General features: G+C 37.3%; 1 protein-coding gene across 4 annotated transcripts in view; it reads right to left on the bottom strand.

Moving 5' to 3' along the window:
- The window catches only part of ryk (receptor like tyrosine kinase), a 34,794-nt gene that overhangs the window by 15,175 nt on the left and 1,615 nt on the right, over positions 1–18,004 (bottom strand). The window contains exons 2-9 of one of the 4 annotated variants that reach the window (XM_086161477.1): positions 8,346–8,467; positions 8,141–8,240; positions 7,819–7,950; positions 7,145–7,207; positions 6,453–6,594; positions 5,498–5,598; positions 3,123–3,206; positions 1,091–1,216 (exon numbers count right to left, since the gene is read on the bottom strand). In XM_086161477.1, the coding sequence (XP_086017603.1) occupies positions 1,091–1,216; positions 3,123–3,206; positions 5,498–5,598; positions 6,453–6,594; positions 7,145–7,207; positions 7,819–7,950; positions 8,141–8,240; positions 8,346–8,467 (870 nt within the window). The remainder of the gene's footprint in view (positions 1–1,090; positions 1,217–3,122; positions 3,207–5,497; positions 5,599–6,452; positions 6,595–7,144; positions 7,208–7,818; positions 7,951–8,140; positions 8,241–8,345; positions 8,468–18,004) is intronic. The other 3 variants (XM_086161478.1, XM_086161479.1, XM_086161480.1) reach the window with 3 other exon arrangements.

The raw sequence follows: 18,004 nt of genomic DNA, 5'->3' as shown, positions 1-18,004 counted from the left end.
CAATTAACATATCATGGATGAACAATGAACAGTAGGCTGCAATCCACCAGTGCCAGGGGAGGAGTTCAGTGTCTTGCTCAGCAGCACTTTGACACACTAGGAGGAATCAGGAATCAAACCAGGAATGTTCGGTTCCAGAGACGATTGCTCTACCTCCTGCACCACACAGACCAGACATTATTTTTTGTTGTTTCGTCTTTGTGTAGACATTCAGGGGGCCAGGTTAGTTGTTGTGACTTCTTTATGTAGTTTTAGTCACATATTGTATAAAGAATAGCAACTGCTTTAAGCCTCCCTCCTTGCCTTTCTCTTTTCCTTTATACAGTGGAACCTTGAATTACAAGATTAATTTGTTCCATGACTGAGCTCATAACTCACTTTGCTCGTATATCAAATTCAATTTTCCCATTAAAATGAAATGTTGTCAAACTGTAGAAGACCCGTTTTTGTTTCGTTTTAAATAAGAAAAAATGCACTATTTTTAATGTATAAAAAATAAAATAGAATTTAAAGAAATAAACGGGTTTTATTAGGTGAAGAGCGGGCAAAAATGCTGACAGGGGCGTAGGGTTTTTTTTAGGAAGAGGTTGGGGTAGTTCATTTGTGCTCTATTGCTTAACATACTAATCACTTTGCTACTAATACTACAATACATTGCTACATTTTATTTCCACGCTATAGTTTATTGCTAAACTTAATTTAGCAACAGAGTAATTGCCAGTCCCCTTTTTTAAAATGATCTGGCTTTGAATGACTCTTCTAATGGCCAATCCACAGCACTGACATCGGTATCAAACACTCCACTCATTACTCAGATCCCAGTTCATATGTCAGAAAACTCCCAATTTGAGGCACTTGTAAGTCAAGGTCCCACTGTACTTAAGATTCTGAGCAAAATTAAAAACCCGATAACCCAAATTTACAATGCAACTTGTATTCGGAATCTCTCTGAAATGACTCTGAGAGTTGATAGTTGACGGATTCTGATAGTTCTCTATCCGGAAAATTGCCAACAAAAGAATCCTTTATGTATTTTATAAAGAACACTAAAGAATAAAGGGAAGAAATAGGAAACAGAGGAGACGGTTACCTTCATGCAAGACATCTCTCAAAGTGATTCTCTCCCTCGAAATGGCAATGTCTTTCACTTTGGCTTTAGCCTCAATCAGAGTTACACTCCTCAGGTCATTTTTCTCAATGCGGAATGATGGGTAACCTGTGAGGAAAACAGATCCAAATGTCAAAATAGCATTTTTATACAGTTTAACATGTTATCACAACATGATTCTTAAAAACAACTTGAGTAGCTTGTTTCACTTCACCTGTAACAAATTGATGTTTTGTGCTAACTTAATACCTAAATTCACCAAATCATACAGAATTTGAATTTTGTGAACCATTTAAAAGAAACAGTCTGCAATCCTGTACAGTGTCCTAAAAATGTTGCATTAAAAGCACATGCAAAGTCCTGTACTATGGCACATCAATTTCATTACCATCTAATGTTGACTTATTAGCTCTCAGCTTTACAGAAATGAGCCCACAGACGAACATGATAAAAATATGAACCTTTTTGATCTGCATACTGTGTGTAAATAGCATATTAGTGATGCAAGAGAACTTTCTAAAACTGCTGTCTGCAGTTCTCAATTGTGAATAGGGCTGTGCCGGTCCTGGGTGCAGCTGCATGGTAATCTTAGATTAAGATTGGTGGCTAAATCTGATGCAAAACTCACAGCCCCAAACAATCTCAAGATTAAGTTAGTGGCAATACATATACATTTAACCCAAACAATAACAGTCTGTTTACACGTGTGGTACTGTATCAAAATTACCCTGTTGTGCTCTGGATGTGAGATCTGGGAGCGATGGATTCAAGGTTTTACTTAAATGTCAAGATGCTGCTAAAAAGGAAAATCAACATGCTTTAGTATGTCAGTGAAACTTATATGTTTAAGACTGTTGTTTGCAATGAAAAATTGACTAATGGGTTAATGCTGTCTCCTAGAGGCTATTTACCACGGGTAAATCCTAAAGAATCTTTTAAGATTTAAGATTAAATGGACCAATTAAAACACAAAACACTACCACAGCAGGCATCATGTTAAAGAGCTATTTCGCCTTAATTTGACACCCTAATAGCCAGTATGGTCTCAAAATCCAGGTTAAATGTATGCAGTTGCAATATATTTATTTTCATACTAAAATGAAAAAAAATGAAAAAAATATTTCACTTGAAAATAAGGGCAGCACAGTGGTACAGTGATTAGTAGATTGGATCCTCCCACACTCCGAAAACATGCAGGGGGTCAGTTGGTATACCCTGGAAAAATTGCCCAAATGTGTGAATGAGAGAGTGAATGGTTGTTTGTCTATTCATGTAGCCCTGTGATCGACTGCCGACCAGTCCAGAGTGTATCCCGCAACTCGCACAATGACAGCTGGGATAGGCCCCAGCATCCGTGCAACCTTGACTGCAGGAAAAGTGGTCAATAATGGATGAATGGACGGTATGATGTGACAAGTAATTTTTTTGCACAATTTTTCCATTTCTTTTTAGTCGAGATGATAGTTATAAATATCAGAAAGAGGCATCTGAAAAATTGTATTGTATTGCTTCCTTTCAACCACATTCATTATTTTAAAAGTAACAGTTGATTTTTTTGGAGAGTTCTATATCACTTTATTAATCATCCTAGCATAAAAAGTGAATTAAATAGAAGACTGAACTAACCAATGCTGGAGCCTATCTTAGCTCTCATTGGGCCGGCCGGCCCGCCCGCCCGCCCCTATCTTAGCTCTCATTGGGCCGGCCCGCCCGCCCGCCCGCCCGCCCGCTCACTCACTCACTCACTCACTCACTCACTCACTCACTCACTCACTCACTCACTCACTCACTCACTCACTCCCTTTCTGCAGATTACAATGCAATAATTACTGTAAATGTGGTGTAGGATTTCACAAATAATATGGTGGTTTAAGCAGTAGAATTGGCAGGGGAAAAACAGACTAAAAATAGTTACATGATTATTAATAATGGTGTGGAGTAAAGATGGATAATATAAAGCAAAGAGGGTTACTGTGAGTGAAAGATTTTCTTTCAGGGCGTCACTGGAACTTACTTCTTGTTTCATTGGGGGGAGCGCCAGCATTTTGGAAAGTAGAGGCAGCAAGTTGCAGTATGGGTGCAGAACCAGTGTGATTATCTAGTGCCAAGAGAAGAGGGGAAGAGAAAATGATGTAGAGTTGAAGACAGATTTAATGGATCACTTATTCAAACATGATAATCTGAATGAAGCAACAGTAAATGGGCTCAACTTATAGTGCCTTTACAACCTCCGTTTCAAAGCACTTTCCACAAGACTGTATTTGACATTTGGGACACAACCAATAGTGGCAGAGCTGCCATGCAAGGCGCTGAATAGACCATCAGAAGAAACTTTGGGTTTGGTCTACCAACTGAGCTACAGCTGTCCTGATTTAATTGCCTATGCCCACCTCTTACAAGAATATCCATCAGACTAGACAATCTTGCAAATTCAGTAAGCACCAGTCAGGAGGTGAAGAAAGTAATTATGAGATGAAGAAAAGGCAAGAAGGTCAAAGCTGAGATGGTACTTGTATCCACAAGAGGGCAATAATGGATCATGCAGAAAGGCACAAAAACAGTTGGTTTTGCCCTTCATTGGGTTGGCACTCCTGCAGCAAACTGCGAAGATCTTGACAATTTCAGAAGCATGTTTCATTCCCTTCACAAGTTATGTAGTCTGCCTGCAGTTAAGAAATGCATAGGGGAATGGTGTTTGATTTACAATGATCAGTGCTGTTTTACTTAAGTCGCATATGTTCTTTTACTTTGTTTTATTTTTGTCCTGAATTTTGAAAAAGTCAAACAAAACAAATTAGTCATGTCATTATTAAGTTAACAAAAAGAAACTAGGTTTGGGCAAAAACTTGGAAGTTATGGAAATCTGACGTGGCTATTTTTTGGTAAAAATATTTCTAGACATCACCACAAATTAAAGTTGCATTATATTGAATAACCATAAAAGTACCACATTTAGACATTTCTTACTCGAATTTACACCTGAAAATTCTGATTATAAATTGTTTAGACTGAATAAATAAGTCACAATGCAGATTCGTACTTTACTTAAAATGTTATTAAATAGGCCGCTTCCCATTCCTATTGCTATTTTTTTCTCTGATTGAAAAGACAAGTTCAAAAGTGTTAGTGACAACTATTGTTAAAATAAACAAAATAAGTCATATGAGAAAATGGCAAATGGTAGTGCTGCAAGATCCTGCAGGTGTGCTGAATGTCAAAGCACTGCATGCAGTAAAATGAAAAGACCCCACAAAAAAGGCTTTCATTCATTATAACTGAATGTATGTTGAGTTTAATCAAAGAACGGTCATGAAAAAAATGATAGTGGTCGCGTTCCATGCAATGTGAAACTCCTTATTCAGAATTACTTCTTGTTTTATTTAGTGTGGCACAAGAAAAATGACATTGTTATTATAAAAACACGGCAACTTGAATAATTGCTACTACTAAATCATTCATTTGATCTTGCCCCAAAAGACAACACAGTATCTCTACTCACTCTACTCCTACACCATTCACATTACACCAAAGACATGTGTGCCCCTTACTTGGCCTTTTTTTGGTACAATTTGCAAGTACAAATAAGCCAGTTTTGTTAATCCCACATAAGAGGGATCGCTTTCTTTAAACACTAAATATTATAATATAGTCTCCCTGGTTAACAACAAAAGAAAAGAGGCACAAGGTACCACATCTACACTTTTGTTTGGTACAATTAGTAGAAGAAAAGATACATTACTAAGTTTTATTATGCCAGCCTTAGATAAAATATTTCATTACTAATTATAAAAAGTAATGCCTAGTGATGAAGAGATAAATTGCACCACCTGCCATAACTTTCCATTTTCCATTAAAACGGCTAAAACTCCATAGCATTTACAATGGATGCTAACCAAGAAATCAAGGGCAGGGTTAATAATCACACTGCTACCAAACCTCAACTATACGAATACCTCTTCAAGAGAACTGAGTAGATATTCAAAACAGCTATTTGTTTGGGTTCTTTACCAAATTCTATTAGTTGCTTGTTTTGCTGCACTTAGATGTACAATACGGCTAGTGAGTCGTCCTCTGTTAAAAAGTAACACTAAAGAAAGGTGAAATGGTGAATACTGACTGATAAACAAATAGCAACAAAGATTACCCATCCATTTTTCTATCAAATGATATCACTTGAGCAAATTAGGTCATTCAAAAGCAGTAATAATATTTGGAGAAGCATTCAACATTTTAAGATGATAGTGTCAAAAGAGTCTAACAAGCTTTGACCTTCTACAGGTTATATGTTTTGTTCTATATGATAATAATGTAACCGTTGTTTCTTATCATCAATCTGTTGAAAATGTGATATTTGTTAGTGTTCTTCCAGTCTGGAATGAAGTGCCTTACTATTGACTGGCGCAGCATTGTTTGGTGTATCAGCTCTCAGGTACTGCGTGGTCTGGGTAGATGGCTGAGACAGGCCCTGCGAGCTTCCACTGTCACTCACACTGAAAGACAAAGTAAAATGGACTACATACTCTGTGGCATTTTTGGACTCAGTGAATTAATTTATACAGGCGATAAGAACCTTAACTATGTTTTATATGTCTGAAGAAAAGATATACGACTCCAATGTCTGAAGGAATGTTTTCCTGTATTGCTGTATTGTTATTGCCATGAGACCATACAATTCATCTACCCTGGTTGATCAGTCAGGATGGAACTGCAATGATAAGACCTCTAACATCTCCTTGCACTCCATCCCAACATATTCTAATATTATTGTACTGTTGTCATATGTCCATTCTAAAACTGTCAGTATTTTCTAAGTAATGTATTCATCTCATTCTGTGTATATATTTCATTCCTTTTCTGTAAGTAAATAATCCATTCTTCATGTCTCCATACATATCTACATTGTACACATCATTACAGGATATATCATACCAACATATTTTCAGAAGCATTGCAGCATTACATATAACAAAACCACGTGACGGATTACATAATTCTGAAGATATAAAAGAAGAGGACACTATTGAGACACTGGTTACTGACATCTTTATGTTCACTTGAGGTAGAATTTTATATATATTTGACTTTTTTCATACATCTTCAATTTTCTGTTGAAATTTCACTTTCATGCAAAAATAAGGACTTTAATTACAAGTGTCACGTGTCTAATAGGGTTGAATTTATTTGGGTTGTTTTTTAAATAAAGATCAAAAAACGGTGGAGGAATACCGTGATACAGTTCAAATTTTATACCATTTTATATGGTATTTCTTTAGATTATTTGTTCTATCTACTTCCCTACTGATGAGCTTAACCTTGAGGGGGCCAGCAAACATAAGATGCGAACCTGTCTTCCATCTCCACTCTCTTCATGCTGTGAAGGTGTAGGACTGCCAGAATGATTGCAACAAGGAAGATAACAATGCAGCAAACACTAACACTTATATAGAACACCTGGGTGGAAGTGGTTGGGGTGGTAACACCATCTACTGGGGAAAACAAAACATGTTGACAATCAGCAGATAATCCACATTTTGGATGAACATTACATGACAAGAGACAAATACAAGGTGACCCAACAAAAACCTTCAGTTTCTTCTATCATAAAAGAAGCAGTGACAGACACGAAGCGAGTGGGCTTCGAGGAGGATGAGAATGTTAGAGCCGAGGCACTGGTGGCCAGAATTCAGTCTCTAAGTGCTTATCTCAACTTTCCTCTAAAAGCTTTAGAGTGCCCGAGGATTATCAGGTCTACCCAAGCAGAATGGGGAAAACCCACTAATGTTCCTTTTTTTTTAAAGGAAAGGCTGCAAAAAGGGCATGAATGGTTCCGACTGGAGAAGAACAAACACTCTACAGATTAGGGGCTGATAAAAGTGCGCTTCATTACGAAAGAATCTCTTCCTCTGGGCTCTTCCATCACTGATGGGTAGTTAAGGTAGAGTGCAATGCCACAGATTGCAAGCCCACATATGTCAAGACAATAAATTAAGCTGGCAGAGGATAAGTAAAACAGAACATGGAGATAACAGCTCTTACGGTCAGGCTGCTGAAGACTGTGGTTGTTGAGGGAAATGTGTATCTTTGGATCTGAATCTATTCCTCGGAAAGAAGAAATAATTAGAAAGTCATGTTTCACACATTCAAAAAGGTATTTTTCAAAGCACTTTTTCTAAACAAAAAAAAACAAACAAACAATTTAAGCCTCAAATAATACTTAAGACTAAGGAGTCCAAGGATTAAGGAACTTAAATTATTACAATAATGCTTTCAGACATCTTAATAAAAGGCACATCTTGCACTATGATTTTTTTGTATGGTTTAACTTCAAGTCAGTGTTCTGAGACCAGAGACCTCAAATCACAACTCAAGTAAGACTGTGTTTTCTCTCAAAGAGTACGCAAACAAGAATGAAAATGTCACTTTATATCATATTATTTTGAACAACTGTCACTCAATCTCAGGAATCAACAATACTTGTGAATTGTAAAATAAGCCAAAAAAACTGAAAATAAACACTCCTTGGTACAAGTAACAAATTTCCCACAGAATGTGAAGGACAGATTTAAAGACTTAATGATACACTAAACACAAACACTAGTTTTTCAGCCATTCACATGTACTAAAAAAGTTTTTGATAAAGCAGGAATATATGGATCAATGAAAATAAATGTACTTAGGTTGAAGATTAATGTGTTTGTTTTGAGGCTTACTTTTATGGCACATTTTCCTCCTCTTGAAGTTGAGAACTGTGAAGTTGTTGGCATGGAAGGTGAGATTGAGCTGCACCGTCAAAACGGCCTCTCCGTCTATCTTGCCAGAACAGTAAAGGTCCACTCTAAAAACTATTCAGACAGACAGACACATCACACAAATGCATAACAGTAATACAACTTTCAGTGAAGGTGGGACTTTGTAGGACATGCTGGCAGCCAATCTTATTCTATCTGGTATCTTCTTCCATAAACATGAGTTTTATCTTTGTTAATTAGAAGGGGTTTGAGTGAATCTACACAAGGAAAGTATCTGACAAACCAGAGGGAACGCGGGGGACCTCCCCTTGACTGGAGATATTTGTTTGTGGTTGGTTCATTACAATAGGGTTCTCCACATGAAAGCCAAGGTAGTAATCCACCTGTGAGCAAAAAGCACAAATAAAATAAATTTGTTGTTGTATAAATGGATTGTCATGTATATGAATAAATGCAAACTGTCAGAATTTCATTATGCAAGGCTGTACCTTTGTCTTGGATTGCCAAGTGAAGTGTAGGCTGTTGGTCTCAATAGGCACAAGGAGTACGAAGGAGAGTGCATGGTGATTCACCACATCATCTCGCACATAGTAGAGTTCTGCATCCAAGCCTGTGGAGATATAGCAGATCAAAGTAACCCCAAATGTTTTAAACAGTGTTGTAAAACAGACAGAATATTGCAGGAAAATAGCTTCCAAACTTTCTACAGAGCAAACTGAGGTGACGGCAAGGGATTTTTTTAATCATGGCAAAATGCAGATATATAGGAAGGCTTAAAACAAAAAGTAATGCTGATATTATTGGATTTTAGTTTAAGACATCTGACAGAGGTCGCAAATAAATTTCAATTTCTTATAAACTCAGGTGCTTATTTCCGTAAATAAAGGACATAACAAATGAGAATCACAAAACAGATAAAATTGCTAACTGGATTAAGTATGAAAAATTGAAAATTGTAAAATAATGAAAAAAAAAAATAATACAGCCAAACTGCACATTAGTTCTCATTGGTGGAGTTCTCCATCCATCCATGCATGCATCTTCTATCGCTTATGCAAGATCAGGTCATGGGGGCCCTGCCAAAGCAGAGAGGCCCAGACTTCCCTCTCCCCCGGCTACTTGGTCCAGCTCTGCTGAGGGGATCACAAGGCATTCCAAGACAAACCTAGAGACGTAGTGCCCCCATTGTGTCCTGGGTGTCCCCCAAGGCCTCCTCCTGGACATGCCCGGAACACCACACCAGGGAGGCGTCTAGGAGGCATCCTAACCACATGGCCTAGCCACCTCATCTAATTCCTCTCCACATGGAGGAGCAGTGACTACTTGGAGACCCTCCCGTATGGCCGAGCTCCTCATCCTACCTTTATGGGAGAGCCCGGACACCCTGCAGAGAAAGCTAATGTCAGCCGGTTGGACCCTTGTTCTTTCAGTCACGACCCACAGCTCGTGAACATGGTGGGGGTAGGAAAGTAGATCGGCCGGTAATTTGAGAGCTTTGCCTTGTGGAGCAGACTAGTGCAGAATCTGCATCACTGCTGACACCACAATAATCCACCTGACACTCTCCTGTTCCATCTTTCCCTCAGTTATGAACAAGACCCAACAATAACTGAACTTCTCCACTTGAGGCAGGACCTTCTCCCTGACCCTGAGTAGGCACTCCACCTATCTTCATTTGAGAACCATGGTCTCAGATTTGGAGTCCATGGTCTCAGATTTGGAGGTGCTGATCTTCATCCTGGCAGCTTCACATATCGCTGCAAACACAGTTTGCATCACATCATCATCATAAAGCAGAGACCCAATCCTGAGGTCACCAAACCAGATCCCCTCAACACCCTCGCTGCAACTAGAAATTCAACAGAAGATCCAACAAAACCAACAAAAGATCATCATCATCATCATCATCATAAAGCAGTGACCCAATCGTGAGGTCACCAAACCGGATCCCCTCAACACCCTCGCTGCGACTAGAAATTCTGTCCATAAAAATTATGAACAGTATTGGTCACAAAAGACAGCCCTGAAGGAGTCCAACCCTCATCAGAAAGGAATCCGACGTCAATTTGCCGCACCTGCCCGGCACCTCTCACCAGGGGGAACTCCAAAATGGAAAAGAGTCAAACCTCTCTAAAGAAGCCTGTTCCAGAGCCGCCCAAGCCGTCAGGTGAGTCCGAATAGATCTAGCCGGAACCTCTCAGTCTCGTACACTAGCTCAGGCTCTTACCCCATGAACATTCCATGTTCTTTGAGCCTACTTCTATAGCTGCAAATTGGACCACCAAGGTCCCCTGCTCCAGCCACCACCCAGCTCACATTGCACCCGACCCCCATGGCCCCTCCTATGGGTGGTGAGCCCAAGGGAAGGAGGACCCACATTGCCTTTTCAGGCTGGGCCTGGGCGAGCCCCCATTGGTACAGGCCCGGCCACCAGTCAGGCACTCGTCATCAAGCCCCGTCCGATTTTCAGTTCTGATTTTGATATTTATAGGTTTATTTTTGAGCAAAAATAATGTTTTTGTTTTATTCTATAAAACTACTGACAACATAACTCCAAAATTCCAAATACAAATATTTTCATTCACAGTATTGATTTGCAGAGGATGAAAAACATGTTTTCAGGCCTCAAATAATGGGAATATACAAGTTCATATTAAACAACACATTACCAATGTTTTACCTGAAATGTCAGAAATCAATATTTGGTTAGTAACCCTGATTTGCTGTCACAGCTCTCATGCATCTTGACATGCTCTCCACCAGTTTTTCACATTGCTGGTAGACTTTATGCCATTCCTGATGCAAGAATTAAAGCAGCTCGGGTTTATTTGATGGTAGAAACAGGTGTAGTTGTGTTGGAATTCAAGATGCTGATTTCTAAAAAGAAAAAATAATGCGGTGGCCTCTTAATTTTTTCAAATTCTGTATATATATATGAAGTGCAAATCTTTCATTCAAATTACAATTGTTTACCATTAGTAACTTTGTTGTAACTTGTAATTTATTGAAAATTGTCTTCATTTCTAAGGTTTATCTCTTGCAGTTCCTTGGTGTAATTATCTTCACAATCATTTTTGTTTGATATTTCTTCTTATTTTAAAAATGTCATTTCTAGAACATTTAAATATCACATGTTATTCCATTTGGAGGAATCATTTTAAATTGAATTTAAAGAGGAAAAAGGTTATAAACAGATCAAGAAACAAAAACAATTAATTAACCAACAATTCACCTTAAAAGGTGAAAAGATGAAATGACAATGATCGGAGGCAGACAAAGACCACAATCACTATCATTAATGTTAAATGAAAACAGTGCCTAATATGTATGGATATCCTAAGTCAGTGGTCTCCAACCGTTTTTGTACCAGGGACCAGTTTTATGCATAGAAAGGTTTCCATGGACTGGTTAGAGGTGTGTGGATTCAAATAATAAATCCTTTTGTCAATTCACAGTATTTAATCTGAATATAACCATTACACTTCATATTAGACAATTACAATATTAAGTGTGGCAGTGAGGCGAAGGAGGAAACAGTAGTTTTTCAAAATAAGATCCAGACGGTCTAATGAAAAATGTGTAATTTGTACCAAGAAAGATTTTCTTTGCAGACTGTTACCAAATGATCGGGACCGGGGGATTGGAGACCACTGAACCAAATCACAGGCAATTTGATTTTAACTTCTGAGGATATTCTAAACTGATGATCATCATTATTTTTACACAAATTAAGAGAATATTCTTTTGAAAGAATTGGGTTCATGCTTCAAAGTCAATTAGCTTGGAGTCTCTATAAAGTTTAAATGATGTACTGGCATGGAGTATGACCCACAATCTTTCCTAGCTCAATTAATATGGATTTCTTGTATTATACTGTCACTCATCTGTAGATTTAGATACCCACCCAAATACAAGACAAAACTCATCTGCTAGAACTTCAGAAATGTTACCGCTCAAGTGAAAAACTTTCAGCTTGATTGTTTTAAACCAAGCAAACTAAAGTAGGCAGGGGAATAATTAAAAGGAAGAAGAAGCCTGACAGACGAAAAACATACGCACATACCATCCAAAATATGTCAATTTAGTTGTTGATATGTACATAGCTGAAGAGTTACAAAATTTATCCTTGAAACATTTTTCTGTAACAAGGATCTTGCATCAAACAACTCTAATGTGAGTCAGTAAAATCGCCAACTAACGCCTGAGGCAGTACTTTCAATTCTTGAAAGCCTGTATCTGTCAGAATGAGGTCTGTCAATAAGTCCCTTGGTATCTATTTTAAAGGTAGCGGAAGAATGTGCCCAGGCTCCCCCAATAACCTCAGGGGTTTACAGAGCTCTGGCTCAGACCTTTCTTACATCAACTCAATTGAAAACATCTCAAAGGCAGTTTTGGCAAGGGGCATTATACAAGAGGACATCATAGCAAGGCTATTACAAGTGTTCAGTGTTTAAATATAGCACACAAGTAAATATGCAGAAAGGAGGGTACTATGATATAAGCTCATACTACTTCACTTGACACATCTTGAGATTTTCTGAAAATAACTATAGAATTTGATGAGACTTAAAAATGTCTGAATGGGAAAGATAATATAAAAGTGGCAAACATTCCCTACACATTTCAGTTCGTAAAAGTCTAAGCACAGAGGTTGTTATTCATGTTCTAAAAGAAGGGTTGAAAAAGCCAGCTCTAACATCCTCTCACAGCACAGGGGTATTAAAATGAATCAAATTTTTGATACTCATTTTCTGGAACCACTTGTGTTAGTTAGTGTGTTGGTTGGTCCAGTCATTTGTTTTTGCTAAAGATGGTTCTCTATTGATTCACGAGGGAAGGCATTGAATGTAAAATACTCCACTAGAATTAGCTTTAAAATATCTACAATACCTGTAGCTCTTGAAAACCATATTCAATAAAACAAATATGCAGTATGTCCAAAGACCTGGGGCATCCATGACATCAGCGGACGCACCAGGTAGAGATTCAAATTGGTCCTCAAAACACCAACATCTCAGAGTCTGCTTTTTTAAATTTCCTTTTCAATAGTTAGCTCAGCCAGATATATCAACTTACTTATATTGATTAATTTTAGTGTTTGCAAAGCTTGTATTTAGACCGATAAGGCAGCAGTCTAAAGGTTAAGACTTCAGTGATATGAAAAAAGACATATTTTGCCATGAGGAGATGTGGCTTCCATTTGCAAAATTAACTGTTGAGGTGTTATAGCTAATTTGCTATATATATATATATATATATATATATAAAGACTATACAAGATTTCTAAATGCTGTAAAAGAAATGACATTAAGTTCTATTGCACTGCAAGAGGAGTGACTCCCTAATGCTAAATGAAAAAGCTATTGAAAATCATGTAAAAGCAATCAGCCTAATACAGACACATAATTCTGTCAAGAAATAATTGCCTCTCTTATGTGTGCTTCTCTTGCATTATCTTTGGTCTTGCTGATTTTATGGCAACTAAATGAGGCACCCATGGCCAGAGGCTGTAGACTAGTGTGAACTGGGGCTTCAGAACTTCCTAACACAACACGCTGGTGGTGCACCCTGAACAGGAACAACTTCAGAACAGGACAGAACAGAATTCTTGAGAATGCCAACAGGAGACTGAGAGCGCAGGCCCCCATTTCATTGTAAGACCAAAGACAGGGAGTAAGTGGCTCCTGTGATTACAAAAACAAAAAAAAAAAAATGACTCAATCGTTTGGTTACTTGGTGGTAAAACAAAATAAATATGTGTGCTTGTAAACAAGATTCAAAGTTTGCCACATGATGAAATATGAAGCTACAATATAATCCCACTTCACTGGGGTACAAAAGCAGATTTTATAAATGCTAATGGGAAATAATTCTGTTTCAAATTCTCAGAAGGGTATGTGTTTGAGGGGCCATTTCCTACTAGACAAGATACATTGTGTTGTAAAGATATAATCCAGGCTGAGATTATAACAGAGATAGTGAGAGCTTGAGAAAATTATAATACACATCCTTTTTTTAAAGTTATTTTAGATCTAAAAGCAGCTGTTTTTCAGATTGGGCATATATATTTTGATCATGTATTTTTTTTGAATACATTAAAATGACATTGGATTGTTGATCATAGATCATATAGTGTAGTGTTGCCAAATCAAAACTCACACTAGCAGTGTGTCTATCTGTGGCTCTATCATGTGGTTTAGTACCTTTAATTTGATTGTAAAGAGATGCATTCATGACTCAGAGGAGGATTAGGGCTACTGGATTTCCATGCTGGAGTTAACAACGGCATGAATCAGTGCTGTTTTAAACCAAACCTAACTGCTCACTGACACATTTAGTGCAGGGCACAATTAGCATTATTATTCCATGCTCATCTGTACTAAAAATACTCCTATTTATATACATTTAATATCACAAAGCCATCATTATGTTGACTCTTAGGTGTTGGCCATGGCACAGGGATAATAATAAAATCTGTATTTCATAAATTTAATTTTGAGGTCAACAAATAAAATAAAAAAATAGATCACATATAATCAGAGGACTCACTAATGATGTATGAAACTAAATAAAAAAGAGGAACAACACAACAGAAAATCTCAAATTACTGTTCACAAACTCAAAACAACTTGGGCTGAACATATGGGCCAAGATCCAATTCATAGACAAAACATAGTTTCTTTTTATGTTAAGTGAGCTAGTACTAGAACATAAATAGACTACTGAAACATTTGACTTGTAAAATGTAAAGAAAATATGGATGTCGTTGAACAATGGCATGAGCAGCAGCATCGGGTTTTACTTGTGTCTATTAAGATCACAAATGGTGGAATGCCCAGGCAGATGAGATGATAAATGTGAGGCCATGAAGGAGCATTAACTGACTATCATTTTGAACAAAGCAAGTGAGTCAACAGCTAATGGGAGTCAAGGATACTACTGAGAGATATACAAAATATGAAAAAATGTTGAGCAGGAAAAAAGAGGAAGACCAAATAGGAGCTTTTTGGATATATTGAAAGAGGACATGAAGTTGGGTTTGAGAAAAAAGAAAGCAGAGAATAGAGTAGGATGGAGGCAGATGATAAACCCATGAAGGCAAAAGCCAAAAGCAAAAGGGGAGGGTAGACAGAGGTGGAATATCCATGAGCACAGATGGATCTCTTCAATAAATTACATGATTAAAATTTGTTTATTTTTCTTTTAGGTTTCTTGAGGTAAAGAAATAACACTAGCTTTTGTTTAGAGCGCAGCACATTATCAAACACATTACCCCAAACAGGGTTATCAAAATGAAACCTTTTTATTATACAGAAATGCAAGAAAATAAAAGGAATGAATGTGATGTTTTTGAAAATAAACTTTGAGCATCAAGCCTAACTAATAAATGCCACAGGTTTAAACATTCCTGCAATCAATAACCTGACATCCAATTGTAGCTCAGAAACAGTCCTGACAAAAGTAGGTTGTTTGAACTATTAACCTTGATTTTAAAAATCTATTGTGCCAGTTAGATCGGGTGCTTATTCAAGTGGTTCCTTCAGGTTTACCATCTCCTTAGTGTGTTGACCTGTCTTCAATTTCCTGAAGAATAAACAGCAACTAACGACATACTTCAAGAACATATTTGACAGACAACATTCATGCAGTGTGACCCACAGATGGCTCAAAGGTTTAAAAGTCATTATTTTCCATTGTAATTAAAGACAATTTGCTTGCAGAATTTAGCAAGTGCTTCTAGCCTTCAGTTTTAAAAACAAAGCAGGAATGAGTGGTCATGAAAAAAATGTGGTAAAAGGAGCAACTGCTTAAAGAGTTGGTTTGGGATTGACAAGGAAGGGCAGGATAAGAAAACGCACATATCACAGGGACATACCAGGTTGGAAGTCTTGGAAAGGCACATAAGGAGGAGTGAGAGTGAGTACATTGGTAGAAGGATGTTGGAAATGGATCTTCCAGGCAGGAGGAAAATGGAAATACCAACTGGGGGATTTGTGGATGTGGTTACGCAGGACTATAGCGAGTGTGTTGCGACTCCAAAAGGGTGGAGGAGCCAAAAGAAGTGCCAAATGCTCTATCTACCCCTTTATCTCTACAGAGTAAGATATATGATCATTCATTTCAAGTGAAACCATATAGGCAGAATAAATACAATAAAATAATTTTCTAATATACTGACATAATTAGTCTGACTCTATTTTCATTTGTCTATGAATGTTCTAAGTCATATAGATCAAGATTGATACAAGGGGTTTCTTCAGTTCTGAAGACGTGAACTGAACTGAATTGAGGAAGCCACTCAGAGGACAGGTTTTAAGTCTTAAACAAACTAAAACCAAGTACAGTTGTCACAACAAAATTTGACAACAACTATATTTTTTATTCAAGATTTACTTGAAAATCTTGATGTATGTGAGGTATGAGAGAAGGGGATGCTGAGGATGGGATTAAACGGGGGCAGACGATTGGCTGTGGCGATCCCTGAAGGGAACAGCCGAAAGGAAGAGGAAATACTGTATCAATTCAGTGACTTGTCAGTATTCAGACCCATGCCCAAATGTATAAACATGTCTTAAAACATGCTTTCTATAATCAGACTTCCTGGCTGATTACTTAGAATTTAAATAAATTGTTTTACGCTGAACATATCAGTAGCGAAATGAGAGCGATTCAACATTCGGATTGGAAAAAAGTATTTCCAAAACATAATAAACATATACACACTTATAGATACAATACAATAAACAAATATTAAGACATGTTTATAATGACAAATTCATCCTAGTAATACAGCTCTATAGGAGATGATACTGTTTCACAAAATGAATGCCAAGGCTGCTTTGGTACTTTGCACCCGCAGCTCCTGAACAGGTATCCTAATGAGGACACATAATGGAAAAGAAGAATATTACTCAACTACATTCTTCATCTCAATCTGATCGCTTTTAAAAACCAAATACCTAAACTGTTCATTAAAACACGAATCTGTGTCCTCTGCCCAACCCTCCCCTTATTTTATCTTTAGATGATTATGACAACAGGAAATGTTGTCTCTGAATCAAAAAGCAACTGTGGCCCTGCTATTTTATGTGGTAAAGAAAGTTTTAATATTTATTGAAAGGGATTTATCAAAATTTCCATGTACCTTTACAAAAATTTATGGTGTCATATATCAGACAAGGATTCAGATTTTGAGACCAAGCTAATAAGCTGAGGGTTTAAAGCTTACACTGTGTACAGCCCCTAAGTCATATGCAAATTTAATGCACTGGTTGTCTGCTCTAATTTTATAGATCAAACACAGTGTATGCTTTCATTTCAGCCTTGAAGTTTGCAAAGGGTCTCATTGGAATCGAGTGGTTTGATAGTTACCACCATGAAAAAACCCTGAGGCGACACTTAAGATGAGCAGAATCCTCATCAAAATTATGTTACTATGGATTAGAGTGGCTGGACAAAATAAAGGCAATCGTCTTAGAACAGTTTGGTAAGTATTCTTTGTCCTTCTTTGATTGTGTTGTAGCTCTATTTTTCCTTTATCCAGAAATGTTCATGCTAAAATATCTTATTTTAAAGCCTTATCATACTATAATTGACTGTAAATCAACTACATTTAGAAGATGCATTTGAGAAGATATTTACATATGGGAACTGTTGAACATGTGTACCTAATAGAAGTGGTTGAATGTTTTTTTCAATGTGTCTCACAAAAATCAAAAATGAGGTTGATGCCCTCCAGCCCCATACACAGTTTTTCCAAGCACATAACTTCAACACACATAGTTATCAACAACATATGTTCAAATGGAGATTCACACACAACAACAAAAGCCTTGGTCTGAGAACAGAGTATCTACTATAACATGAATGAGAAAAAAGGGCACCAAAATAGTAAAGTTATTTCCAGGTCAAAAACTTGAATCCTTTGACACTTGGTCAAAATAATAGGCAATCTGAGCAACTAAAAAATGGCCATAATCCAGTCATACAATTGTGACTGCACAATATGAACTTCCTCTTACAAAAAATAATTTTGCCCCACTACTTCTAACATAATCATTAACATTGTGGCACTTGTATGATACACTTCTGAAAAAATCTCAGGTGAAAGCTATATCAACAGCTTAGATGCGGTAACAGTACTGCA

The sequence above is a fragment of the Fistularia commersonii genome, chromosome 16 (genome assembly GCF_037954325.1).
Source record: "Fistularia commersonii isolate RoL2024-O1a breed Wild chromosome 16, RoL_Fcom_v1.0, whole genome shotgun sequence".
NCBI lineage: Eukaryota > Metazoa > Chordata > Actinopteri > Syngnathiformes > Fistulariidae > Fistularia > Fistularia commersonii.
Note: the sequence above shows the minus strand (reverse complement) of the source record. Positions and strands in the feature narration are given on the sequence as shown.